Source organism: Tenrec ecaudatus, chromosome 10 (assembly GCF_050624435.1).
Source record: "Tenrec ecaudatus isolate mTenEca1 chromosome 10, mTenEca1.hap1, whole genome shotgun sequence".
Lineage (NCBI taxonomy): Eukaryota > Metazoa > Chordata > Mammalia > Afrosoricida > Tenrecidae > Tenrec > Tenrec ecaudatus.
The window spans coordinates 122,081,352-122,109,321 of record NC_134539.1 but is presented as its reverse complement, the minus strand read 5'-3'; the positions used below and the strand labels follow the sequence as shown (position 1 = coordinate 122,109,321).

General features: G+C 36.6%; 1 protein-coding gene across 1 annotated transcript in view; it reads left to right on the top strand.

The window, feature by feature from the left end:
• BRIP1 (BRCA1 interacting DNA helicase 1) overlaps positions 1-27,970 on the top strand; it is a 141,991-nt gene that overhangs the window by 32,782 nt on the left and 81,239 nt on the right. The window contains 2 exon segments of the mRNA XM_075561490.1: positions 23,418-23,708; positions 27,236-27,457. Coding sequence (XP_075417605.1) covers positions 23,418-23,708; positions 27,236-27,457 — 513 coding nt within the window.

The following is a 27,970-nucleotide window of genomic DNA, read 5'->3' as shown; positions in this document are numbered from 1 at the left end:
GTGATGACATGTGATATGTAGAGTGTGTGTGCCCTGTCTAAATGGGGCAGCCTACTCAGTGTTGGCTGATTGCTCACCTGGAGGAATGTAAGTTGGCTCAGTGCTACCAGTCATCCAGTTTTTCAGAGAAGCCAAAACTATCCATTTTCAACTATTTTTAAATGGATTAACTTGTAAAACCTTATGAAGCCACTTAAAACATGATTGTCAACCTGATTTTGTGAGTTCAGACTTCAATTATAAACTAATTTTATTTCAGTGGTATTGTAGGGGGGATGGTAGGCAAATGTGTGCACCTCCTTTACCGTGTTGAATTAAACATCTTGTCGTTCCAATTTTTATGTATTAATCTTTCCTCCATCTGTAAATTATTTTGATATAAAACGGGCCAAATAAGGGCCAGATGAATTTTTCCCCAAAGAGTCATTTGTTTAAATTTAATCAAATAATTTTCTTACTAATCTGAAGTGTCACATGCCTTAATGAGAGGTGGTTTGCTTTTACAAAATAGATCCGGGCTCAGAGAAAGACTCAGCAGGAGATAAACTGGCCCTCATTGGAATTCAGATGCTTTTAGGAAACTTCTCTTCTCCTCAGGGGCTGAAGTAGCTCATCTCCACCCCTCTCAGCAATGTTGTTTCCTTATTAATTTTTTAGATTGCCTTTTCTGGTTATTTATCATCTTTATTATGACATTGTTACTGCTCAAAATGGAAACTTTGAAGTCTATGAAATATTCTTGTTCTGTTTTCTGTAATTAAGAATTCAGTTGTATAGCCCCAAAGCCAAATTCCTATGAAAACGAATCTACCCTAATTGATCTTGCAAGTCAGGTATTCCTCCGTGATCTAATCTGTCATGCCGCGTAGCATATGTGAGCATGGTCATGTGTTATATTAATATAGCCATTAAGTGCATCATTTCAGTGGGGGTTAGAGATAGTGAGAATTTTCAGAGTAAAGGGCTGGACACAAGTCCAGATAGGTGCCTAGTGCAATATATTTATTGTAAGACTAAATTCTTAGATATAAAAGCACATATGTCCTCTGTTTTCTGTTTCTTCCTAGACAAATTTTGCTTATTCTCTAGTTTATTTTCCAAATTAAGTTTATTCTAAGTGATATTTTATTGCTTTCAGTGAAAGTTCACTGGCAAATTAGGTTCCCATTTGACATTTTAATACAAGTTATTAAGTGACGTTAATTATACTTTCAGTGTGTCACGTTCTTGTGTCTCGTTTCAAGTTCTCTTGTTTTCCTGCCCCATGTCTTCTCATCTTCTGCTTAGATAATTACTGTCCTTTGTCTCACAGCTGTTAGCACACAGGTGATAGTACTTGGCTACAAAAAGGTGAGTGGTTCAACTCCAGCAGCCACTTCATTGAAGAAAGATTTGACAGTCGTCTCCTATAAAGATTTATACAACGTAGCTCTAGGTCCTAGAGCAGTGGTTCCCAGCCTGTGGGTCGTGACCCCTTTGGGGGTTGAATGACCCTTTCACAGGGGTCGCCTAAGACCATTGGAAAACACATTTCCGATGATCTTAGGAACTGAGACACCGCTCCTCTATCCATATCCAGGCGGGTCCACCCACATGCAGTTATGTCCACATATGAATATGCGGCATGGAGACTTATTCATGCTACACCATGCTTCAAGACAAAATTTCACTTATTTGTAATTAGAAATAAATATTTCCCAATATATAATTACATATTGTTTTTGTGGTTAATCATTATGTTTTCATTATATTCAATTTGTGACAATGAACATCCATCCTATATATCAGGTATTTATATTATGATTCATAACTAGCAAAATTACAGTTATGAAATAGTAACAGAAATAATGTTATGGTTGGGGTCAGCACAACACGAGGAACTGTACTAAAGGGTCTTGGCATTAGGAAGGTTGAGAACCACTGTCCTAGAGGGTCTCTATGAGTTGGAATTGTCTCGATGGTAATGACTTTGCTTTTTGTTTTGGGTTTTAGCATCACATCGATTTTTGAAATGGAACCTTATACTCAGGGGTAATAACCTTTATTTTATGTGCCAATTTGTTATTTCAGTAAAAGGTTACTTCAGGGGATAGTTCTGGTTCGGTTTGAAAAGTTTCTTAGGTAATTCTCCAGTCTCACCTAGTGCAGTAAGTCTGGAATTTTAAAGAATTTGAGCTTTGTTTCATGTTTTTCTCTTGTTTTTCCAAGTCAGTATATTGTGCCTCCAGATAAAACTTAGAAACTTTTTTCGATTATAAAAAAAAAGAAAAATCTCTAGGAATCTGATTGGAATTTAGATTAAAACTAGAACAAAAAGTCTACTAATGTACAAAATTTGTGGGTCTGGTTTTCAACCCTGTCCAACCCGTTTTACGTGGGCACAGAATTTTACAGTATACTTTTACCTTTTGCTCTCTAACGAGAATGGCATAGTTAAGATAAACACTTCACACACACACACACACACACGCACACAGACTGCTCATAGCTAACATCAGATCTAGTAACTCAGTTGTATTTAAAAGCTATGCTGTTTGATGTGGTAACAACTAGGTATACTTGGGTTATGTGTTGGACTGCTAACTAAGATTAACAGTTCTAAATTGCCAGTCCCTCTGTGGGAGAAAGATGAGGCTTTCTAGTAAAGAGCTACAGTCTTGGAAACCCATGAGGCAGTTCTACTCTGTCTGCTAGGCTTGCTATGAGTTGCATTCGACTCGATGGCAGTGAGTTTTGGTGTGAGGAACATTTGGAATAAGCCCTGGTGGTGCCACTGGGTAAGTGTGAGACTGCTAACTGCAAGGTGAGTGGTTCAAAACCAGCCACTGAGGAAGAAATGAGGCTATCTGGCCCTGTAAGAATGTGAAGTCTCAGAAAGCCTCTGTGGGGTTGCTGTGAGTTGTAATCGACTTGATGCTGTACTTGTTCGCTATATTTGGCTATTCATTTAAATTAAGTAAAATTAAAAACCCAGTTTTTCATTGGCGCCAGTTAATATTTCAAGTGCTCGGTAGTCAAATGTGACTAGTGATGAGTACATTTATTGGATGGTGCAGATATAGATCTTTTTCCATCCATCACAGAATTCTTCTGAGTAGTGCTTTTTTAGAGACTTAGATTGGTAATAGCTGATGTATATAATTTTAATACCCCAGAAATGAACAAAACCCTCGACATTATAGCATTTTGATCAATATGTGGAAGATGCTATGGTTGGACTACTTTTGTTTTCTTGTTTAAAAGGTAGTTTGCTGAAGGAAATTAAAAATGTACCAAAATACTATAAAGGAGAAAATGAAATTCACTGGCATTCCAACAGATAGGATTGTTTAAAAGCCGTTTTGAGTGTAAGATTTAAGTGTACATATCCTAAGTCTAACGGATTAATTTTGACCAACTAAACAATATATACATATTTCTTTTAACCGCATTTTCTCCCTGAATTATTTTCTTAGTGTTGTAAAAGTATATATAGCAAACCTTTGCTGATTCCACATTTGTCCGATGTACAATTTAGTGATATCAGTTATATTCATTATGTTGTGTAACCATCACTAGTTGACATTTCCCATTTCCCATCACCGTAAACAGAACTTATCATCTCTTTTCTCGCTCTCCCACCCCCAGAAACTACTAATAAGCCTGGGTCACTAAACATTTGCCTGTTTAAAATATATATAACTAAAAAATATATATGTATACACACACATGTAACTTATTTTGTTGTTGAGAATATAGAGAACAAAGCACACATGAATTCAGTACTATCCACATGCACCACTCACTGACACTGCTTACCTTCCTTTCCTGAGCTGTTCCTTCCCCACTGACAGAAACTCTCATCCGTCCTACTCCTGTTTCTTAGATGGGTCTGTCCTTACATCTCACACCATCTTTGAGAACGCCTAAATAATCCATTCTGGTTCTCTGCTCTAAAAGAAAACAAAATAATGAAACAACCTGCATTTTTCTCAGAAAACAGACTAAGTTTATTCTGATTTTTTAATGAATGCTTTGTGCCATTTTTTGTTTCTTTAGACTTAAGTTATTTTCATGCTTAATTTATTATTCTAATTGCTCAGTTAATAGTTTATTTTTTCTATTAACATATTTAGGTAAATTTATTTTTTAGTATTGTTTTAACTGTATATGAGAGTTTCTTACTTGTAGTATACTCATTCTTACATTTTAGATATTTTGAAATTTTAATTTTGGTTGGGTCTTGATACTTTGGTTGTTGAAAATATGCAGAGCAAAACATGTACCAATTCAACAGTTTCTACCTGTATAATTTTTCAAGCTAGACATCCATTCTGGCGTGCTGTTGTGAGGCTTTTTCCCCATTAATGCCGACTCACTGTCTCCTTGGTTACCTATGCAGTCATTTCGAGTGGTTATTATCATTTTGGAGCCCAACTGGTATAGTGGGTTACAGGTTGGACTGTTGCCGGCAAGATCAGCAGTTTGAAGCCACCTGCCACTCTCTAGGAGAAAGATGAGGCTTTCTGCTCTGTTAGCTACAGTCTCTGAAACCCATAGGGCCAGTTCCACCCGGACCTACAGGGTCACTATGAGTTAGAATCAACTTGAGTGATTGAGAGCAAGATTATCACTTTTATCCCTTGTAAGTCTTAGAAAAGTATAACGTTCAAGGCAGACATTTCCTAGTTAAGGTAAACTACTTGTCTTAGGCTGGCTCTCCAGGGAAGCAAAATCAGTGAGACTTACATATGTATATGAGGAAGCTTCAAAAAGTTCATGGAAAAGTGAAATTTTCCCACAAGTTTTTTGAAGCCCCCTGATGTATATATATAGAAATTTATCTCAAGGAAGTGGCTTATTTGGTTGTAGAGACTGATGACTCAAAAGCCCTTGGGTCAGACAGACATCAAGCTGTAGAGGTCTCCTGACTCACGTAGCTGCAGGTGTTGAGGAACTCAAGCTCAGCATGTAAGAAGAAAAGTTGCTGGATTATAGGCTGCAGAGGCTAATGAACCACAAGATTGCCAAACAGTGTGTCTAGTTGCTAGATTGTCTAAGAAATAGGAGGTCAGATGCTGACAAGCCAGAGGCAATATCTAGTTGCAGCAAAAAACGAGAGCTTTGTCAGAATGTCCATATATATTGGATGAAGTCCACACTCTTAAGGAAAATCCCTTTCTCTTGATTGACTGCATATAGTAGATCTCATGATGGAGGTGATCCCATTATATCAGATCCCATCATGGGGATGACTGACTACTTCATTACATAGCTATCAAATTACACCTTCTGCTACAACATCAAGCTATTTTTATTATTCAGATTTACACACCAACCACTAAAGCCAGTGATGTGTTTAAAAGGATCAAACATGCATTCAAGATGTATAGCTAATTTTTGGTAACTGGAATTACAAAGCTGGGAACAAAGAGGAAGGAACAATGTTTGGAAAATATGACCTCAGTGATAGAAAAGAACTTGGAGATCACATGATAGAATTTTGCAAGCCCACCAACTTCTTCATTGAAAATACCCTTTCCAATCACATAAACGGTAATTATGCATCAGATGGAATACACAGGAATCAGATTGACTACATCTGTGGGAAAAGACAATGGAGAAACTATCATCCAAAACCAGGTTAAGGGATGACTGTGGGATGGACCATCAATTTCTCATATGCAAGTTCAGGTTCAAGCTGAAGAAAATGTAAACAAGCCTATGAGAACCAAAATATGACCTTGAGTATAGCCCACCTTAGAGATCACTATAAGAATATATTTCATACATTGAACACTGATAGAAGACCTGATGAGCGGTGAGATGACATCAAGAACATCATACATGAAGAAATCAAAATGTCATTAAAATTACATTAAAAAAAGTAGATATCAGAAGAGGCTCTGAAACTTGCATGTAGAGTAGCTTAAGTGCCAGGGGAAATTGATAATGTGCAAGAGCTGCGCAGAAAGCTTCAAAGAGCAACTCAAGGATAGAGTAGAGTAGGATAATGCAGTGCGAAAAGACCCACAGTTAGCCCAAAAGGAAGAACATGCTCAGCATGTCTCAAGCTGAAAGCTAAAAATTTCAAGCCTTAAGTTGCAATATAGAATGATTCCACGGGCAAAAAGCATCTCAAAAGAAGATGGAGAAAGAAAACAATATTTTAAAATTGGTTTGTGGTGATGACTATACTACTCTTCTTAATGTATTTGAACTAGACAGAGGATGGTATGATATGTGAACTATATGCCAAGAAAACTGTTACAAAGTATTAAGAAGAAGATGGAAGGGATGCACAGAGTCACTGTACCACAAACAATTTGTCAGCATCCAACCATTTAGCATGTGATCAAGAATGGATTGTACTGAAGGAAGATCATGGGACATTGAAGTCATTGGCCAAAAACAAAGTTTAAGAAGTTGACAAAATACCAATTGAAGTGTTTCAACAAGCTGATGAAGCACTGGAAGCATTTACTCATCTATGCCATGAAATCAGGAAAATAAGCTACCTGACCAGTTGATTGGGAACAATCCATATTTGTACCCATTCCAAAGAAAGATGATCCAACAGAATGTGAAAATTATCAAATAATATTATTATCACATGCAAGTAAAATTTTGCTGAGAATAATTAAAAAATGGTTGCAACAGTACATTAACCAGGGCACTGCAAGAAATTCAGGCTTAGTTGATAATCAGGTGGAGAATGGAAATAGTGATCTCACTGCTGACATTAGATGAATCGTGTTTGAAAGTGGAGAAACATACTTTTGTGTTATTGACTAAGCAAAAGCACTTGACTATGGATTATTATAGACTATGGATAACATTGTGAAGAAAGAGAATTCTAGAACACTTCATTGTGCTCATGCAGAGCCTGTACATAGACCAAAAGGTGTGAGGAAAGGTTTGTGTTATACCTTTTCATGACACTTATCCAATCTGTTTGCTTAGCAAAGAATTTGAGCAGCTAGAGTATATGAATCAAGGGCCCCTTGTGAGATAATGGATTACGTATTGGGCTGCTAACCTCAAGGTCAGTACTGCGATACTGCCAGATGCCCCGAGGGAGAAGAGGGTACATACTTGACATAAAGAGTTACGGTCATGGATTCCCAGAGGGACAGTTCTACCCTGCCCTTTAGGATTGCTGTGAGTCAGAATTCCTCGATGGCGATGGGTTTGTTTTGTTTGTTTGTTTGAGTCTATGAAGAATGCAGCAGCAGGATTGTAGAACGTTAGTAACATTTACAGATGACATAACCTTGCTTGCTGAAGTAAGGAAGTTACTTGAAACATTTGCTGAGGAAAATCAAAGACTGCAGCCTTCATTCTGGATTGCAACTCAAGGCAAAGAAGACCAAAATTTTCACAACTGAACCAATTCATATAACATTATGATGATCAAATTATTGAAGTTGTCAAGGGTTTCATTTTGCTTGGATCCACAATTAATGCTCATGGTAGCAACAATTAAGAAATAAAATGATATATTGAATCAGGTAAATCTGCTGTGTAAGACCTCTTTGAAGTATTAAAGAGCAAAGATGTCACTGTAGCAATAGATGGGCCTGACCCAAGCCACGGTATTCTCAATGGCTTCATGTGCACGTGAAAGTGGGACAATTAATAAGGAAGATGGCAGAAGAATTGATCATTCAAATTATGGTGTTGGTAAAGAGTATTGAAAGTACCGTGAACTGCAAGGAGAATAAAATCTGTCTTGTAGGAAGTACAGCAGAATGCCCCTTAGAACCAAGAATGCGAGACTTTACCTCCTGTACTTTGGATATGTTGTCAGGAGAGACCTGTCCCTGGAAACGGACTTCTTATGTGATAAAGTCAATGGTCATCAAAAAAGAGTAAGACTGTCAAGGAGATGGATTGAACAGTGGCTGCAACAATGGGCTCCAACATAACAGGTTGGGAGGATGGCGCAGTATTGGTCATGTTTCCCTCTTTTGTACATAGGGTTGTTCTGAATTGAAATGGATTCAAAGACACCTAACAACAACAAATAAACTACATCATCATAACTGGCAAGCCACTGAGACTCATGGATTAGCCAACTTGACACACAACCCTACCCATCACACTCTTGTTAGGTGTTGTTGGTGTGGTTTTTTTTTTTTGTCTTGTTAGGTTTTAAGATTTCTGGGGATATTTTCGGTTTAAGGTATGACGAGTATCTCAAGCCCATAGTTTGAGTGCTTTAAAAAGCTTCCATGGCTCCAGAAATTCTGGGTTCTGAAAATTTGAAATGCTGTTTTATGTGTTTCCCTTTTTAATCAAGATTCTGCAGTAGAATCTTGGCTCAGAATGTTCAGTGATGGTAGATGTTACCTTCTGGTTCTGGTCTCATGGCAAACACAGTTTGTGGAGGCATTTAGCCACACATTTCATTTCCTTCCTCAATTCTTGATTCTGCTGCTTCTGTTGCTCTAGACCAGTGGTTCTCAACCTACTTAATGCTGTGACCCTTTAATACAGTTCATATGTGGTGACCCCCAATCATAAAATTATTTTCATTGCTTCTTTATAACTGTCATTTGCTACTGGTATGATCAAGTGACCCCTGTGAAAGGGTCGTTTGACCCCAATGGGGTCTTGACCCACAGGTTGAGAACTGCTCTAGACAAAGAGGCCAACTGTACTTTGCATGGCTGCTTACATAGTTTTTTTTTTTTTTTGCTTACATAGTTTTAAGACTACAAGCACTACTTAGTCAAGTGGAAGGTAGACTAAAAGTACTAAACATATTAAACCAATTGACAAGGACGTTTCATGAAACCATGGTCCTAAAGTTCCATACCAAGGAACCAAATCCATTGAGGTGTTTGGTTTTGCATAAGCAGCTTCAGCAGGTACTCCCCAGCCCCATTGTTGTAAATACATCCAGCTTACAAGTTTTGCCAATTTAAATTGTTACAGGTGTGTAATTTACTGATACCAATAGGTCTCCACCCGTAATGTGATTTTTAAGTGAGGTTATACAATATTTGCCCCATTAGAATTGATATACTACTGAGCATGTCTTCATCAAGACCTCATTTCTCCTGTTGGCTAACTTGTATTCCATTGTATGCATGAACTACATTTATGTTAGAGTTATCTTAGTAAATCATGAATGTACAACAGCTTTTTAACTACACATACACTTAAAGTTTTAAGGGAAAATGTTATGTCTTATGCCATGATCCTGGCTAATAGCTTTTTAAAACTTTAAAAAAAAATCATTTTATTGGGGACTCATACAGCTATTATCACAATCCATTTGTCCATCCATTGTGTCAGACACATTTGTACATATGTTGCCATCATAATTTTCAAAACATTTTCTTTCTACTTGAGCCCTTGGTATCAACTCCTCATTTTTTCCTCCCTTTCCCCCATGAATCCTTGATCATTTATAAATTATTATTTTTTCATATCTTACACTGACCAGTGTCTCTCTTCACCCACTTTTCTGTTGTCTGTCCTCCTGGGAGGGGGTTGTATGTAGATCATTATGATAGATTGCCACTCTTGCCCAAGGGCTTTTACTACCCCACCCTCCAGCCCCTAGCTCCCTGGACCCCTTGGTCCCTAAAGTTAAAAAAAAAAAAAAGATAGATTGCCCCTTTTCCCCTGTACCTTCCCGTTGCCTTCCTGGTATCGCTACTCTCTCTATTGGTCCTGAGGGGTTTAGCTGTTCTAGATTCCCTGTGTTTCCAGCTCTTATCTCTACCCATGTGCATGCTCTGGTCTAGCTGGATTTGTTAGGTAGAGTTGGGTCATGATAGTGGGGGGAGGAAGCATTAAGTAACTAGAGGTTAAGTGGTATGTGTCATTGGTGCTATACTGCACCCTGATTGTCTGTCTCTTCCTTGTGACCCTTCTATAAGGGGATGTCCAATTGTCTACAGATGGGCTTTGAGTCTCCATTCTGAACTCCCCCGCTTTTCGAAACAGAAAAATCTGTAAAAAGGTTTTACATGTCACCTGAAACTTACAAATTTAACCTTATCAAAGAAGGAATGCTTCTATACTCTTACAATGACAACTAGAAAGAAACAGCAGTTAAAAAGCTAAGGAACTGTCTCAAAGGCATTTTTTCACCATCCTTCCTCCAAGTAAGGTATGTTACTAAATAATCCAATCCATTCACAAAATGGCTCTCTGCATCTGCTCTGGTGTGCCTTCTGCCATATCACTCCCTATTTATTCACGACTGATGGTGGTATTTCTGTAATAGTTTTATCCACAGGATCATGGTCATCAAAAGTAACAAAATCAAAGCGTCTTTTCTTTCTAGACTATCAGTAATTAACACAATGGTATCCATTTTTATGTATTCCTCAAAATAATCTCTAAAGTAATGAGTTCCTCAGTCTCTCTAATCCCACCAACACTCAGCTTCTTCACTGTTACACGAGCCCCTGGTGTTCTGGATTCCTCTCAGTACATTCCTACAGTACATTTCGACTCAGCTGCTGCCTGTCAATTGAATGGGGTCTTGCAGCCATGGCGACCAGAGATGAAAAAGTTACTAAACCCAGTCCTCCTGATCTTTGGCTTGCCGGATCCCTGATGACCATAGTCTGTAAGTTTCCCCCGTTGCTCGTAGTAGTTCCTCAAGCTGTCAAAGCTGAAGCCGCCAGTAAAGTTTATGAAACTGTTCCTTTTCTCTCTCCGTCGCGCACTCAGTCGCTGTAGCACCATTTCCCTCAGCCACGCGGGATGAGAGAGCCTCTGCAGACTAATGGAAACCGCACTGGTCCTGGCGCCGTGTGGAGAACTGCGGCTGCTGGAGAAACAGCCCCTCCAGAAGCATCTGCACTCTGGACCTGGCCTGGTGCTGCTGCTCTGGACTACTTTTTTTTGTTTGTTTAATTTAATCGTTATATTGGGGCTCGTACAACTCTTATCACAATCCATACGTACATCCTTTGGATGAAGCACATTTGTACATTTGGCTCGTCATCATTCTCAAAACATTTGCTTTCTACTTGAGCCCTTGGTATCAGCTCCTCAGTTTTCCCTCCCTCCCCGGTTGCCCCTACCCTCATGAACCCTTGATAATTTATAGCTCAGTATCATTTTGTCATATCTTACACTGTCCGATGTCTCCCGTCACCCAATTTTCTGTTGTCTATCCCCCAGAGAGGAGGTTATCCCTCTACCCTCCCAGTATCACCATACTCACCACTGGTCCTGAAGGGATCATCCTCCCTGGATTCCCTGTTTCCAGTTCCTGTCTGTACCAGTGTGCATCCTCTGGTCTAGCCAGATTTGTAAGGTAGAATTGGGATTTATGATAGTGGGGTGTGGGGGAGGAAGCATTAAAGAACTAGAGGAAAGGTATATGTTTCATCGTTGCTACACTGCACCCTGACTGGCTCGTCTCCTCCCTGAAACCCTTCTGTAAGGGAATGTCCAGGTGCCTACAGATAGGTCTTGGGTCCCTAATCTGTACTCCCCCTCGTTCACAATGATTTGATTTTTTTGTTCTTTAATGCCTGATCTGGGCTACATTTTTTTTTATCCCCTGATCCTATTGAAGTTTTTTGATACTTTGTACTCCAGTTTATTTAGATAGAGTTAAAAAACTTCCAGGTGTTTGTTTTTGTTTGTTTAGATTTATTGTGATTTTTAAATTATAATATTGTAATTGAGATATTTTTGTTTTATTTCTTCTTGTATTGAAATTTATTAGTGTAAATGAACTTAATTCTACAGGTAGTGATTCTGTCTAAATTATCTTTTTTTAAAAAACAAAAAAACCCGAACGTTTTACTGTGCTTTAGGTGAAAGTTTACTTAGAAAGTTGTTCCCAAATCATTAGTTCCTACAGAAATTGTTTCGTACCAGTGGCTACAGTTCCTGCCATGTATCAGCTCCCTCTTTTCATTTGTCAAGTTGTGCGTCCCTATCTGTCTTCTCAACTTTGGCTTTGAGCAAATTGTTGTATAGTTGATTGTCCTAAGGAAGACATTTTTGATGGGTGTTGTTGATTTTTTTTTCAGTTCCATCCATTATTTGGCTGAAACATGCCCTCTGGAAGTGTCTTTAATTTCGCACTAAAGGTTGACTCAGAGCAGTCGTCTCAGGAGTTCCTCTAGTCTCTCTCAGATTTTCATTTGACCTAACCAGGATCTACTGTGATCTGAGTCCAGGTGGTAAGCAGTTGTACCTGGACACCATCTAGTTCCTCTGGTATTAGGTTAGAGGAAGCTGTGGTTTATGTTTGAATTAATTGCTTACTTGACTCTAATACTACCGTATATACTCTAGTATAAGCCGACCCAAATATTAGCCGAGGCACCTAATTTTACCACAAAATGCATTAAAAATGTGCTGAAAAACTCGGCTTATACATGAGTATATATGGTAATTCATCTGCTGAAGAATCGTTTCCACCTTTGGTGAATAGTGTTGCAATGAACATTGATATACATGCGTGTCTGCTTGCATTGTTACTTTGGGCTCTACATTTGGCAGTGGGATTGCTGAACCGTATAGTATTTTTCTTTAACGTTTTAAGGCCTGCAAAACAGTTTTCTATAGTGGCTATACCATTTTGCTTTCCTGAAACCAATGGATGAGAGGGTTTTAATTTCTCTACATTTTTGCCATCATTGGCTGTTTTGTGTGGATGTGTGTGTGTGTGTGTATGTGTGTGTGAAATGGTATCTCATTATAGCTTTGATTTGCATCATTACAGTGGATGTTACAGTGTGCTCAAACATAGCAGTTGTGAGGATGGTGCAGGACCGGGCAGTGATTCATTCTCTTGTACATCGGGAGTAGGGACTGACTTGATGTCACCTAACAACAACAATAAGGGCTAATCACGGAGCCCCGGGTTAAGTGTTGGGGTCTAATTGATAAGTCATTTGCTGGAGTCCACCAGCTTCTGAGGGAGAATTGAAGCAGACTGCTCCCCTGAAGATTTACCATCTCAGAAACCCTTTGGAGCAGTTCTACGCTTCCCTGCAGAGTTGTGAGTCAGAACTGACTGCATGGCAATAAGGTGGGTGAAGGGCTAATGATGGCGAGCATCTCCGTGTGCTTGTTGACCATTTGTGTATCTTCTTTAGGAAAATAGCTATTTATATTCTTTGTCCTTTTAAAGATTTGCTTTGTCTTTTTATAATAGGAATTGTTTCTGTATTCTGGATACTAATTTTTTTTTATGTAACAGTTTTATTGACATAATTCACCTAGCATACAATTCAGTGGTTTACATGTGCTACAAAGAGCACAGTCAGTTTTAGAACATTTTCTTCATTCTTGTACTCTTTATTAGCTCCCCAATTTTCCCTGCCCTAACTCTAAAAAATTATTAATCTAATTACGCTCTCTAGATTTACATATCCTGGATTTCATGTGAAGAAAGTCATACAAAAGAAAACAAAAACCGTAACAACCACAAAAACCAAAAACTCCAGAAAAAACTCAATTCAAAAGAAAATAGAGTAAAATCCAGAACAAATTTAAAATGGATCCAAAGGGAAAACAAATGATGTAGTGTTAAATTTTAAGCTAATGATATCTGCATTAATCCAATTCCCAAGGCACTCTGACTGAGGACACAGCTAGTCACACACATCCTTGGTCAATAGAGGAGATTCACCTGTGTTTAATCCAGGTGGGGACTCTGCAAATGGACTTTGGGCTTTCACTGTTTTCCATAGGCTTCTGCAAACCGGTGCACCTAATTTAAATTCTAATAGAATTCCCTCCTCTGGGCTTACATTTTATTTTTTACAATTTTTGGATCACTCAGGCTGTTGGTGTGCTTCTTCTGTGTGGATTTAGTTGGCACCTCACTTAGATAGCTGTTTGTTTTATGGCAAACTTCTATAACCCCAGACACTATTTTTTCTGATAACCTGGCACCATCTGATTTCTTTACCACACTTTGCTGTACACCTATAGATATTAAAATTCTTATCAGCTATCTGGTTCTCACTTGTTTTCTCTCTTCTATAGGTTGTCTTTTCCCTTTGTTGAATAAAACTTTATTTTGATGGACCAATATATTTAATTATGCTTTTTTCACTAGTGCTTTTGGATTCTTTTTGAGTCATAACTGTGTAGATTTCATAATGTGGTTTAGTTAAGAAGGGCACATACATCAAGGGGTACCTGGTAGCAGTTTCTCACATGACTGATGATGCCAAGTTTAACCATTAGGTTTAGGTGTTGACTTCCCGATCTTTCCATTGCAAAGGTGAATTTTCCATCTGGAATTAATAAGTAATCTAAGGGTTGATATTGGAGATTATTGGAGTACTGTGTTCCTCAACAACTTTTTACTTATTAATCTTAATATCCATTTGTGCAGGTTGCCTGAATCACTTATTACATGGGGATAGCTAAAAATGGTAATTTTAAAAATTATCATTCCATTTACATTTATTAGCTGGCATTCTTCTATAAGGAAGTTTCCCTTTTTCTCCGGTTTCTCCTTCAATTCTTCTTAAGCGGAAAATTCTTTTGGAATAAGATTATTCTAGTATAAATTAAATGAAAAGTATACCACTTTGGATCTTTCTAAATAAATTCTATTGAAACAGACTTTTCAGAAACTGGGGCAACTGTGTTAAGGAATCCCCATTTACACCAGGCCAGAGAGTAAACAGTAAGTGGAGAGTAAAGTAACAAACACTCAGGGTATCAAAAAACAACCGTGAAAAGGATCTGTCTTAATGTGCTAGCCCATTGCAGTTTAACATATTGCTTACAACCTTCACAATAGAATTCGAGTGACTTCAGTTACACATTCCAGGAGACTGGCAGTCTGTGACAATCAGAGTCTGAACTTTAGAGCAGGCTAATTTACAGCGATGGGATGAAGAAAGTTGTGGATTTGTATTACACACTCTCACCTGACACTGTATCTGATCCCCTACCTGCTGATTGACATCTTGAATGAGCTCTTTGAAGCACGTTCCAGCTTAATTAAAACGTTTGCTTGGTTAGCAGTGATCTGTGAAAGCCTGTGATAAATATTGAATCAGGTTCACCTGCTGGTTGCTGCGAGTAGATAAACAGCTGCTTTGTGCAGTTTAATCATGAAACTGGCAGCAGAGTACTGGTATTGTTTGAATTTTTAAAAAAGAAAACTGGAAAAGCTGTAGATAGGTCACTTCTGCTATCTCACTAGAGTGTGTGCTTCTGTGAGATTTCGCACTGCGGTCGCTCAGTACCTGTGTCGATACCTTGGACAACAGCAAACGGTTGATCAAGGTTAACAATAGACCTTTTTTTGTTTTTAAGCCTCAAAGACATAGTGCAATTATGCTCAGTGTTTGTTTGTTTTTTTTGTGCCATTAGCTCTTTATGTGTGTAACTTATTGAAATAAAAAAGAACAATAGTTGGCTTTCTGGCCTACTAAAGTGGTTCATCTTAAGATTTAAGGTTTTGAATTCCAACTTCACGAATTTGTTGTGTATTTTGTAACAACTTGAAGAACATTTTTATTTATTTATTTTTGAAGAACATTTTTAGACTTTACTTTTTTCATATGGAGTATAGCTAGAAATAAACATTTGTGAACTAAGTATTTTAACCTTAATGTAATATGAAATGATTGTGACACAAAAAGAAATTAGCTTAAAACCAGTGCAGGAAAATTTATCACGCTATTTATTTGTACTGTCAAGTTGTTTCTTTGTGGAATAAATGATTCTCCATTTGATTTCCATTATAAAATGAGACAAAAAGTCTGGGATAAAACTTCCACGCAAGTCAGTGACAGTCCTCTTTGGGCACTTAAGAACGGGTCTTAGGGAGCCTTACTAGACAAGCACACAATGCTGTGTGTCTATAGTTTGTGAGCTCAGACCCTGTTCAGGAGTGCCTTGATTCTAATTTAAGAACTTCTCCTAATAAATGAGGTAGAAAGTTTGGGGTGAGGAAGGGTTCAGATGAAACTCTTGTTTTATGGTAGGAATTACGCAGCAGAGGAGAAACCAAGAAGAGAGTATACTTGATGTAGCATGTTTCTTGGGCCGCACTTACAGCTTTTGCAGGTATATTGTGTACTACAATTCTTAGCTCGAAGGGTTATCTGCCATAGTGTTGATTCCCAATTCTCTAACTAAAGTTTGAAATTTTCATTCCTATGACCCATTTGTTTGCCTCTATCAAGAGAATAAAGTTTGGTGTGCCATATTCAACCTATGTAAAAATTGTTTGTACAGGTAATTCTGGCTATTTTTCATTGACGACTAACCAAAAGGGATGGTAGCTTGAATCCAACAGAAGTGCCTCCGGAGAAAGGCCTGGTGATCTGTTTCTGGGGTCATCAGGAATTGGAATCAGCTCGACAGCAACTAATTTGACTTGGTTTTTTAGGTAGTGTTCTATGGATTAAGGAAAGAAAACAAAGTTTATTTATCCATTCTTCTGTTGATGCGCTTTACTTGCTTTCCTCACTCTTAAAACAATATTGCAGTGAGTATTTTTCTAGTATCTGCCTCAATGAGCAAGAATTTCTCTGACATATATACTTAGCACTGAGCCTCTGCATGGAAGAAACAGTTAATTCGTCCAGGGCCTAACCAAAAGTTGAGTTCCAGTCAGCCTATAGATGATGTCGATCTACTTCTGAAGAACTTGGCATTGAAAACCCTCCATAGCACAGTTCTGTGCAGTCACACAAAGGGTCTCCTTAGTTTGGAATGAACTCAACAGCATGTGGGTCATGTATGGCACTGTCATGCAGGGTAAAACAGGATCTGTATCTTAGATTTTACTAAATTCCCAGATACTCTTGAAAGTGAATACAGGCCGTTCCAGTTTATAAATGAGATCTATTTGTGTGTTTGTGTCTTTCAGTTGAATTTGTAGGTAAGTCAGAATAGATACGCACAGTTCTTATTTTGCCTTAGTTCAAGAAAAGACAGAAGCCTTTTCAGTAATTTAAAAGCTGCACATGCTGCTAGTGAGGCTTAGGATGATGAAGAATTTGTTGTGAAAAGGTGTTTGTTCATTCATTTAAAAGTGGGGGCACATTTATGTAAAATTAAAGAGCAAGTATGAGTTGTCCTAAGTCATATTATCTTTAACCTGAGGACTGCCTGTATATCACTTGAATCAGTAATATATGAGTTCCTGTGTGTCTATTCCATCTCCCAGTTTGGTAGATGTAAACTGGAATCGAATTATGGTTTTAATCTGCATTTCTCTCACTACTAGTGAAGTTGAACATTAAACAAAACAAATATTTTCACATTAATATGGACCTTTCAGCCTTTCTGTGACTGCCCTGCTCTTGGCCATATGTTGTATTTTCTTTTAAAAATCGATTTGTTGGAGCTCTTTATATGTTATGGATAATGATCCTCAGTTGGTTAGGTGAGGGGGCTTCAAAAAGTTTGGGTAAATCCCACTGTCTTTTGATTACATTTTTCCACCAACTTGTTGAAGCTTCCTTGGCTATATTGGAAATATTTTCTTTGGGTTTTTTTGGAAGGTGTGTTTTTTTAAAAAAAGTTTTAAAGTTAATGCATTTTATACTAATTTACACTCAATTTTGTTTATTTAAATAGAAGTTTTGTGTTTAATGAAAACCTTGTACTTTATTTAGTTATATTTTGATAATTTCAGTCTTTTGTGCTTTTGATGTATTGTTTTTTTTTTATGTATTGTTTAGGAAATATTATACTCTACTTTTAGATCATAGGTGTCTTCCAATATAAGGACAGGGACCACAAAACCTAAAATATTTACTGGTTTTTGTTTTATTTTGTTTTTATGGAAAAAGTTTGCAGACTCATCCTCTAGAACAGTAAAGGTTCTCAACCTTCCTAATGCTGCAACCGTTTCATATAGTTCATAGAGTGTTGTGGTGACCCTCCCCAACCATAACATCATTTTCGTTGCTACATCATAACTGAAATTTTGCTACTGTTCTGAATTGGGCGGCCCTTGTGAAAGGGTCCTTCCATCTCCAAAGGGGTGGTTAGAGTATCCTATTAAGAGCAGCTCTCCTGTTCCCATGGCCTCTGCCATAAATGAATCTTGTTAGAAAATACTGGATTATTTTAATGTTGAGGAATAAGTTAAAATGTTGATATAACATGTATAGCTTAACCTTAGGACTATTTCATATTTACTTCCAGAAAGTGATATACTTAGATAATTAACTTTAAACAATTCCTGACTAAGAATAATGACAAGTGAATACAGATACAAACCTCAGTCAAAAAGAAAGCAGAAAATAGTAAACACTAGAACAAGTTTTAAACAAATTAAAAGGGAGATCAAATCATAAAGTGTTAAATTTTAACTTATTATTGCATCTGCAATAATCTACTTTCCAATGCATTTTATTTTTTTTAATATTCATTTTTTAATCATTTTATTGGGAGCTCATACAATTCTTATCACAATCTATACATCCATCCATTGTGTCAAGCACATTTGTACATTTGTTGCCATCATCATTCCCAAACATATGTCTCCTATTGAGCCCTTAATATCTGCTGCTCATTTTCCCCTCCCTCCCACAATTTCTGAACTCTTGAGTGAAAGTGATATTGATAAACTCTCAGAGCTATGCTTTGTAGAACAATTAAAGAGGGAAGCCCTCATTGTCAGTGAGGTGAGACCAGGGAAGCTCTCATTGTCAATGAGGTGAGACCAGGGAAGCCCTCATTGTCAGTGAGGTGAGGTGAGACCAGGGAATCCCTCATTGTCAGTGAGGTGGGGTGAGACCAGGGAAGCCCTCATTGTCAGTGAGGTAAGGTGAGACCAGGGAAGCCCTCATTGTCAGTGAGGTGAGGTGAGACCAGGGAAGCCCTCATTGTCAGTGAGGTAGGGTGAGACCAGGGAAGCCCTCATTGTCAGTGAGGTGAGGTGAGATCTTGTCACTATCTTCTATGCGACTTAGGATGGTTTCTAATGTTTCTTGAATGAATAAATGAAACAAAGAAATGAGATAGTACTTGTATAGTGCTCAGTGTAGTTACAAGTAAGTTGTACCTATTATCCATTTAATTAATAGATCAAGCTATGTGTCAGTCAGAACTAAAGTAACCCACGTTATTAACACAATAATTTTTAACCTGGAAAGATAATAAATTGCCCTGTACTTTTTCTTTTAGCAGCTAACCTTTTGCTTTTGAATTTCTTTATGAAATACTAAGAACTTCAAACAAAACATGAATAGGTACAGTCATTGATTTAATCACAGATCATCAATAAAAAATAAATTCCTGTGATGTGCAAGGCATTATTAAAGAATTATAAGACATAATGGATATTTAAAGAGAAATATGAGCTGTAGCTTTATTGACCCAGTTTTCTTTTTTAAGAAATACTTTTATTGGGGGCTCTTGCATCTCTTATCACAATTCATACATTCATCCAGTGTGTCAAGCACACTTGCACATATGCCGCCATCATCATTTTCAAAGCATTCTCTTCCCACTTGAGCCCCTCTCCCCATTTCTTCCCCCTTCTTCCTCGCCCAGTTTTCTTTTTATTTCATGTAGTATGCTTTTTTTTGGTCTCATTTTCTTTATATTTTATATTGTTCTCTTTTATGCGTAGTTTTATAATTCAGTTTACCAGAACCTTTTTTGAGAAGGTCTCTAATTGCTGACTAGTAAAATAACTTCTCTGGTAATGAAATTAGTTTTAATTATTTTAGTTTTTTTTTATGTAGACCTCTATAAATGCCCTTTGCCTCCTAGCTCTTTCCTCTATTTCCTTTGACTTTCCTTTTGTCCCACTATCATGCTCAGTCTTCATTTGGGTTTCAGTAATTCCTCTTGGTTACATTACCCTTGATCACGCCCTACCAGGCCTCTTCCACCCTCCTCACCACCGATTTGGATCTGTTGTTCCCTTGTCCCTGGGTTTGTTAACACCACTACCTTTCTCCCCACTTCCCCCTCTGCCATGCATTATTATTATTATTTTTTATTTCTAATATTATTTAATCACCTTTCTTAAATTTAAGTGTATGGTAGGAAAAATTGGCAGCGGTACTGAAACTCCAGATGCTGACATTGTAGTCTTTTATTGCTATTTTCACTCCTAATTGTGGCTATGTGAGAGGGGTAGTGTCAGAGTCCGTCTGACTAAGATGTAATCATCTAGCTCTTCTCCACACTCCCCCCAAAATTGGCAGGACAGGAAAGACTAGATTGAAATTATTAAAGGAGTTAAGAAACTGGTTGTTTGCTGATCTTCTAAGAACGGCTGTGGCTATTATAGATTTGGGTGTTGTTGTTTTTTAATTGATGCCTGCATGTGAAAATAATGCAGCAGTCACATCCATACTTCTGTGTTTTGCTTTAAAGGGTGATGTCATTTTTCCATTATTCGATTGCGTTGCCTTCCCTTTTGTTGGAATAAAAGGACTCCAGACAGTTTCTAGATGGGAAAAGACATCATTTTTTAAAGAGTTCAGTTCTACCACCCAGTGTAGCCACTTACTTGCATGTCTTAGAAATTGCAAGTTTTAGGAGCTCATGAGCTATTTGTCTTCAGCTTCAGCTATTTAAGCTGCGAGTGAATGTTTTAAAGTTTATTCTCCAGATTCCTAAAACAGCCTCTAAATTTAAAGAGCAAAAAGACAGCATTCCTCTGAAAGACAGATAGTATAGTTTATTAACAGGTGCTAGATGAGCAGAAATAAAAGGGAGAGATGCACATTTATTTTATTCATCTAATTGTTAAAACAACCCTATCTCAAAGGGTCTTCAGAGTGCTCTCACTTCCTATCCCTGCTATCATTAGAACTCTTTATCTAATTTTCCCATCATTGAAAAATGCATTTTATTATTATATGAAATGTCATTTTAAAGCCCTGTGATGCCACATTCAGAGTTTCCTTCCATCTTCCAATATGATTGTACCTACTCATTTAGATAGAAAGTTTCATAAAAATCGCCCCCTGCAGAAATAACTTTTCTTTAATAAGGCAAAGAAAAAGAATCAATTGTTTTCCTTTTTGATTGTACTTCTCAAACTATTCATTAAAAAACCACCTTTTGAAGGAGTCTGCTTCAGATTTATAAGTGGAGTCATTATTCAGAGTACTTTAACACGTAAACAAGCAAGCACATGTTTGCTGTAAAATCAGCCATGTTATAATTGTCTCAATTATGGGATGAAAAATAGTAACTTAAGGTACCTAAGTAAAGCCACTTTAGTGGGAGATTATCCTGCAACCAGTATGTGATTTTTGTTTTTGTTAGTACAGCTGTTAATACAACTTAAGATAAGCAAATCTTTTATTTAAATTATTAGTTCCAAATTCACCCCATTTAAAAATTATAAAGTGAAGTACAAGTAGCAAGATATAAAAGCGTGTAATAACATTTCTTTTTATTTGAAAAAATTATGAGAGATTTTTATAGATGCATAAAGGTCTATAAGTTATTTGTGGTGAGTTGATCTGTTATGTATATTTCTGTACTGCTTGAATATTTTAGGCAGGGAAGATTTAATTTCAAGTTTGTTTAGAATTAAAGAAGAGTAGCTGGTAAAAACTTAAATGGAGTTGCTATTGAAAATTATTACATCAAAAGTAGGTTTTCCAAGTTTTACGAAAAAGCTTTATTGGTTTACTTGAGAAAAACCCACTCTATTGGGTTACTTTTTTTGTTTGCATATAATATTTCTGCATAATATCCAATGATGCATTGGGCCCAAGCATTCTTATATTCAGAATTAATTTAACTATTGAGAAGAAGAGAAAAAATATAATTGAGGGAAAAGATTGAGGTATGAGAAAGTGAATGAATTCTGCTACCTCAACTTGCATTAATTCTTTTAGTATGTTAATTAATTAATGTGATAATTTCTAAGGTCAAGAAAGGATTCAGTCAGAAACACCATGTAATTTGCATTCCATTTTCTATGGGACCAGAAATTGTTGGCTATTGCAACATATGTAACATACACCACATGTCAGCTGTTTCCTGCCTCCCTGTTGACAAGAGCCCCATTCATAACTCTTCTTTTTATCCTTCCAGTGAATAAGTAATTATTCAATATAGAAGGCAGGATATTTGGAACTGGCTATTTAATGTGGCAACACTCCGTAATGAAATCTGCTGTTACTGGCAACTTGAGAAGGGAATGTAACAATTCCAGCGTGGCTGTAACTTTATCTGCTTTGACGGGCTGTTTATTTGGCACATCAGTGAACCTTTTATCCCAGTGAGTGACAGCTCCAGAAGGGTCACATTTACATCCATTCTATCATGTATTGTAATATTTAATGGCAGACAAGGTTGAGCGGGACTAGGAGTAATTTGAACTTGCTTTTTCACTGAGTTGAGGCTAAAAGACAGCTTGATCCCCAGTATTGTGGTCTAACATGCAATGACTTCGCATTTGTTTGCGAGGGCTAATCTTACTGATTATAATTTTAAAAAAACCAAAAACTTTACTGGAGTAGAGTATGTCTTCTCCTCTAAAACTCTCTGGTACAAATTCTTTAAAAGCTGTTGTGCTACTTAGTACTTTTTGTTTTCCTCATTAGTGATCATTTCTTTCTTTTGAGTGATCATTTCTATAAACTAACCATTTCACAGTATTTGTGAATGAGCTTTCATTCTGACTCATTTGGTGTAGTAATTGAGACTGAGAAAATGTTATGGGCGTCTGTGGGCTCTAATATGTGGATATGACATTTTAAAATTTTTTGATAATTTAGAAATGAGAGAAAAATCAAGGTAAATATTAACATTTTGATGTTCTATAAAGCATATTTAAAAAGACATCTGTATAACAATTTCAGTTATAAATATGAAGAACCAGTCAAATAGTTCAAGAAAAGTTATCCTTAATGGTAATTTCACTGATGGGTTTACATTCCATGACAGGTCATTGAATTTCAGATCTACTTGTTCCGCACAAGCAATCTGTCTTCGTTATTAAATATTAATATTTTGCCTTAATTATCATACCTTTCATAGAGAAGAATTTTCTCATCTTTTTTTGGATAATTTAGATTCAATTTGGTATTTCTATACATTTGTAACTAAAGTGTTTTTATCAACATTAGTGATTTTTATGAGCGTTAGATTAACTATGTGGTAAATGAAATTACCACTATCAACTCTAACCTGCATTGATAAATTCACTTATGTTTGCTACAAAACTTAAGCAAAATTTAAAATTGTCTTCTATTTCTTTTTCTTATTGATTCTTTAACTTATGAAAGGGGAGAATTTAAATGACCTAAACATGAAATTATGAGTGGTATGTTAGTAATGCAAATAAAGAAACAATTTATAACCTCTACTAATTTGAAATGGAATATTAAAGGTTTTTTTTAATAAGAAAGTTTTACATACCAAAACAGCTTGAAGTTTGCTTTTGACATTGTGATTCTGTACTTAAAGTTTTTGATTCCACAGGAAGGTTTGTGAATGGCCGTCTAGACATTCGTTCATTTTACTTTCCTTTGTCACAGCCCCCTGACCCCTGTTCTAGGTGCTGTTGTTCCACCAAACAAGGGAACAGTCAAGATTCTTCAAGTGCCGTTAAGAAGGATAGTGGAGGGAAACTGAAGAAACCCAAAATATATCTTGGGACACGTACACATAAGCAGATCGCTCAGCTGACAAGAGAACTCCGGAAGACAGCTTACTCAGCGGTCCCGATGACCATTCTTTCTAGCAGAGATCACACTTGTGTCCATCCTGAAGTAGTGGGTAACTTCAACAGAAAAGAAAAATGTATGGAATTTCTAGATGGAAAAAATGTAAGTAAACTGGCTTTAGGGGGGAAATTTGGGGTAAAAGAATGCAAACTACAAGATATATTTTATGTGTACGTTTACAATTAAATAATGAAAACCAAATTAATGCTAGAATTGATACTAAAAATAATTTACCATAAAAATAATTCAACTTTAAAATGATGCATTTTAAGACCTAAAACGTGGGGTATGCAATTCCTTGAATTTTGATTATAGTCAGATGTTTCCTTTCTTCTACTAAATCTAACAAAAATAGTCAAGCATGCATGATATCATATGAGGAAATAAAATGTCTAAGTGATTCAGCTTCATAATTAATGTTTTACACATTGGAAAACTAATTAGTTTCTCATTAAATTTTGGGATATTTAAAGTTGAAAGAATCATGCTTATCTTGTACCATAGTTCTGATTAGTTCAAACGTCCCTTTCAAAAATATTAAATTATTGAAATTTGCCCAAAAAGTCTAAAATAAAATCCAGGCAGGGTAGAAAGAGGAAAGTCTTTCTTATCATAAACTTAGATAATTAAAAAAAATTCTTTTAGGAGCTTTAGTTTGGGAATTTGTATACAAGAAGGACAACTAATTTCTAAAAGTTTCAGATCTGCAGTTCCATCAGAAATCACCAGTGAGCCATAAATTAATAGTATATGAAATGACAAATGATACTTTAATGTTGTTTGAAAGTTATCTTTTACTATGTTTTATTAGAGTTGGTTCTACATAAGACTGATCATCTTGCCATCTAAAATGAAAAATCATTGCATTATTTTCTCTCTTCATTTTAAAAATTAAATAATAATATAGTCAAGTTTTATTTAGGGATATTCAAAAGACACTTTAGTAAATATTTAAATAATAACTTATTTGAATTATAGAGAAATATTCAAATAAATAAGAATAGAAAGTTTAAGTACTAAGGGCTCCAGAGGAATATCCAGGAAGGAAATGCATTAATTTCTGGATCGAAACCATTATTGAAGGTCACTGGTTAGATTACCTTTTCAAAAAGTTCTTTTTAACAAAAGAATTGTGACATTCCTTCACTTTACACATTTAAGAATTTCTTTTTAAGGAGACATGAAAATACAACACAAATTAAAATCTTAAAAATGATCATAAATTTTAATAAAAGTTTTTCATGACAAAACCCCAGAAATGATATGCTTAAGGCGACATTTTCTTATACGTGACTGAACTTCTCACACTTGCTATGTGGGGTTTGGCTGCGTAATCGATGGAGGTGGACCTGCTGGCATTGTCAGTGTTCATTCTCTCCTCTGAACAGAGAACTTATCAGTCCTAAGTGACTCATGGGTTATATGTTGGGCTGGGAACCACGAGGTCAGCAGTTTCAAACCCCAGCAGCTGTGTGGGAGAAAAATGAGGGGTTCTGCTCCCATGACCAGTCTCCGAAAACCACACGTGCAGTTTCACGTCACCCTGTCCAGGAGGGCCCCTACGAGCTGGCCTCTACTAGACGGCAGTGTGTCTGAGAGTGGAGCAGGTTAGGCATTGGGTCGCTTATAGTACAGTGTAGTTCAAGGCCACTTGCTCCCTCCATGGGAGAACGACAAGGTGGTCTGTTTCCATTTACAGCCTCAGAACCCCTGTGGCGCAATTCTATAGTCACTATGAGTCAGGATCAGCTCAATAGCAATGTGTTTTAACTTTTTGTTTGGCTTGTGATTAGGAAAATTATTATATAATCCACTACATATTTATTATTCTGTTGGTTAGAGCACTTGAAAAATTTAAGATTATATGTTTAAAGCAAATAGCCTGTGTGGCCTTCTAGACACTTATAAACCCACTGCTACTGAGTGAGTCAGACTCCTAGTGACTATGGGTTAGGGCAACTCCCTCTATGGCAATTCTTTTTTAAAGTTTTTGTAGGGATTTCATCCACAAATCATAAATCCAATAGTCCAGTCACATCAAGAACATCCTCACCACAATTTTAGAGCATCTCCTTCTTCCCTGTACTCATTGTTATTTGTGTAATTTTTTTTTTCAATTTTGGCAAAAGTAGACAGAACAACATTCTCCAATTCAGCGACCTCTACATGTATAATTCAGTGCTATTGACTATACGCTTCATGTTGTCCAAACATTATTGACATCCCTCTCCAAATCGTTCCACCACCATTAAAATAAACTCAATGTCTCCTAAACGAAAGCTCTTCCTCTTCCACCTATGTTAACCATAGGTCAAATGTGATTTATTTATTTTTTAGTGATTTTCCTGATATAAGATACACTAACATAGTTAAATTGTTTTTAAAAAAGAGTTGTATCACATCACAATCAGTTCGAATGCCCCTCCTTCCTCCTGCAGTCATTGATTACTTCCCAGCTCCTCCAACCAATGAAATTCTTTATGGGACTAGAAAACCTTGTCTTTTTCTTAATACTCCTATAGGGTCGGCTATATTTTTAAATTGATTTTTACCGTCATAAGTTTGGATAAATCTTTAAAGAGTAATTCAGTAGAGTTGAATGATGAGAATTTTTCTTTGACTTACATTCTTTCCTTTAAAGTAATCAAGGATATTATTTTTTTAATTAGCAATTTAATAACTGAAGGTATCTTCCTGTGATTGTTTGCTTGCACCTAATTGCTGCCTCAGAAAGATTACCTCATGGGGCTTACAGAAACATTCCCTTTCTGTTCCCAAGCCCTCAAGGTAATTTGGTATTGTAATGAGGGCCAATTACGAAGTCACTGCAGGTGTCTCTGTTTAGTGTGGCTGAGTTACCAAAGCGAAATGATAAATAGATAACTGGCAGCTTGAGTGAAAAGAGTTTAAAGTGTGATAATGTGGCAAGTGACAGACTCCCTTCAGGGTTGTATTACACGGCTAAAATGGATGAGCTTTTCTGGTTTTGCTATCAGTCTGCACAGGGGTGTCATTCCAAATGCTCTTAAAGTGTAAACTTTCTGATTATTTGGCTCGATCCAAAGGCACATGTGTTTTTGTTCACTGTGTTCTTTATTAAAGTGCCTTTACTGGAAAAGTAATGCACTTCTCTAATTTTTGTTTCAATTAGGAAAAAGTAATATTAACTAGAGTCAGAAATTTATGTTTCGATAAATAATACAGTTGCATGGCTCATAATTCAAAAGGTAGAAAATGGTGTAGAGAGAAAAATTCTCCCATTCCTATCCCCAAGTCACTTAGTTCTCTTTCTTGAAAGTGACCAGTGAAACCATTGCTTTTGTGAATTCTCCCAGAAGTATTTTATGCCTCATATCACATTATTCAGAATAATTAACACACAACAACTAATTTAAAAATATTTTTTTCTATTACTTGGAGCTCTATCTGAGTCAATTAATACAGTTTTAATAATTTTTCCATTTTAATCCTTAAAATTGGTGTGATTTTAATATTGTGTAATAGGTTTCCTTTGTAAAAATCTTTATCTTGTGGCCTGTAAGAATGTTTCTAAAAACATGAGATAAGTCAATTTTATTCCTTTTATTTTAATAGTGATTTACATCTCAGTTATGCATATATATTTTTAGGGGAAGTCCTGCTATTTTTATCATGGTGTTCATAAAATTAGTCATCAGCACACATTACAGAGTGTCCACGGGATGCATAAAGCCTGGGAGATCGAAGAGCTTGTCAAGCTGGGGAAGAAACTGAAGGCATGTCCATATTACACAGCTCGAGAACTAGTAGAAGATTCCGACATAGTATTTTGTCCCTACAACTATCTTCTGGATCCACAAATAAGGGAAAGTGTGAGTGTATATATAAAACATAGACTACTTTTTTTCCTACTTATTGAGATATAACATCAAATGTTAAAGCTTTTAGATGTTTTCTTGTCTTTTACTGTATTTTTGTCTTTATATTTAATTCATGTAAATGTATAAACATTTAATACTGAGTTCCATTAACTGAATTTTAGACCTATTCATTTTAATTTCTAAACTCTTAAGTGTTTTTAAGGTCCTAGTGATTGAAAGGAGGCTATAGTAGAGTATGTCAATCTTGGCATTGTTACATGTGGCCTGGATACTGCTTGGTTTTGTTGGCTGTCTAATGTGTTACAGGATGTATAGCAGCAACTTTCCCTCCACACACTATAGACACTGTCGTCTCACAATTATGACATCAGAAATGTCTCCACATAGCCTTGGGTGGGAGCAAAATTACCCTTATCTGAGACCTACTGGACTGTGGATATCTTTCTGTGTTTGAAGAGTAGAAATGTTTAAAACAATTCCCTGAAGAAATTGGGTTCTGAAGTA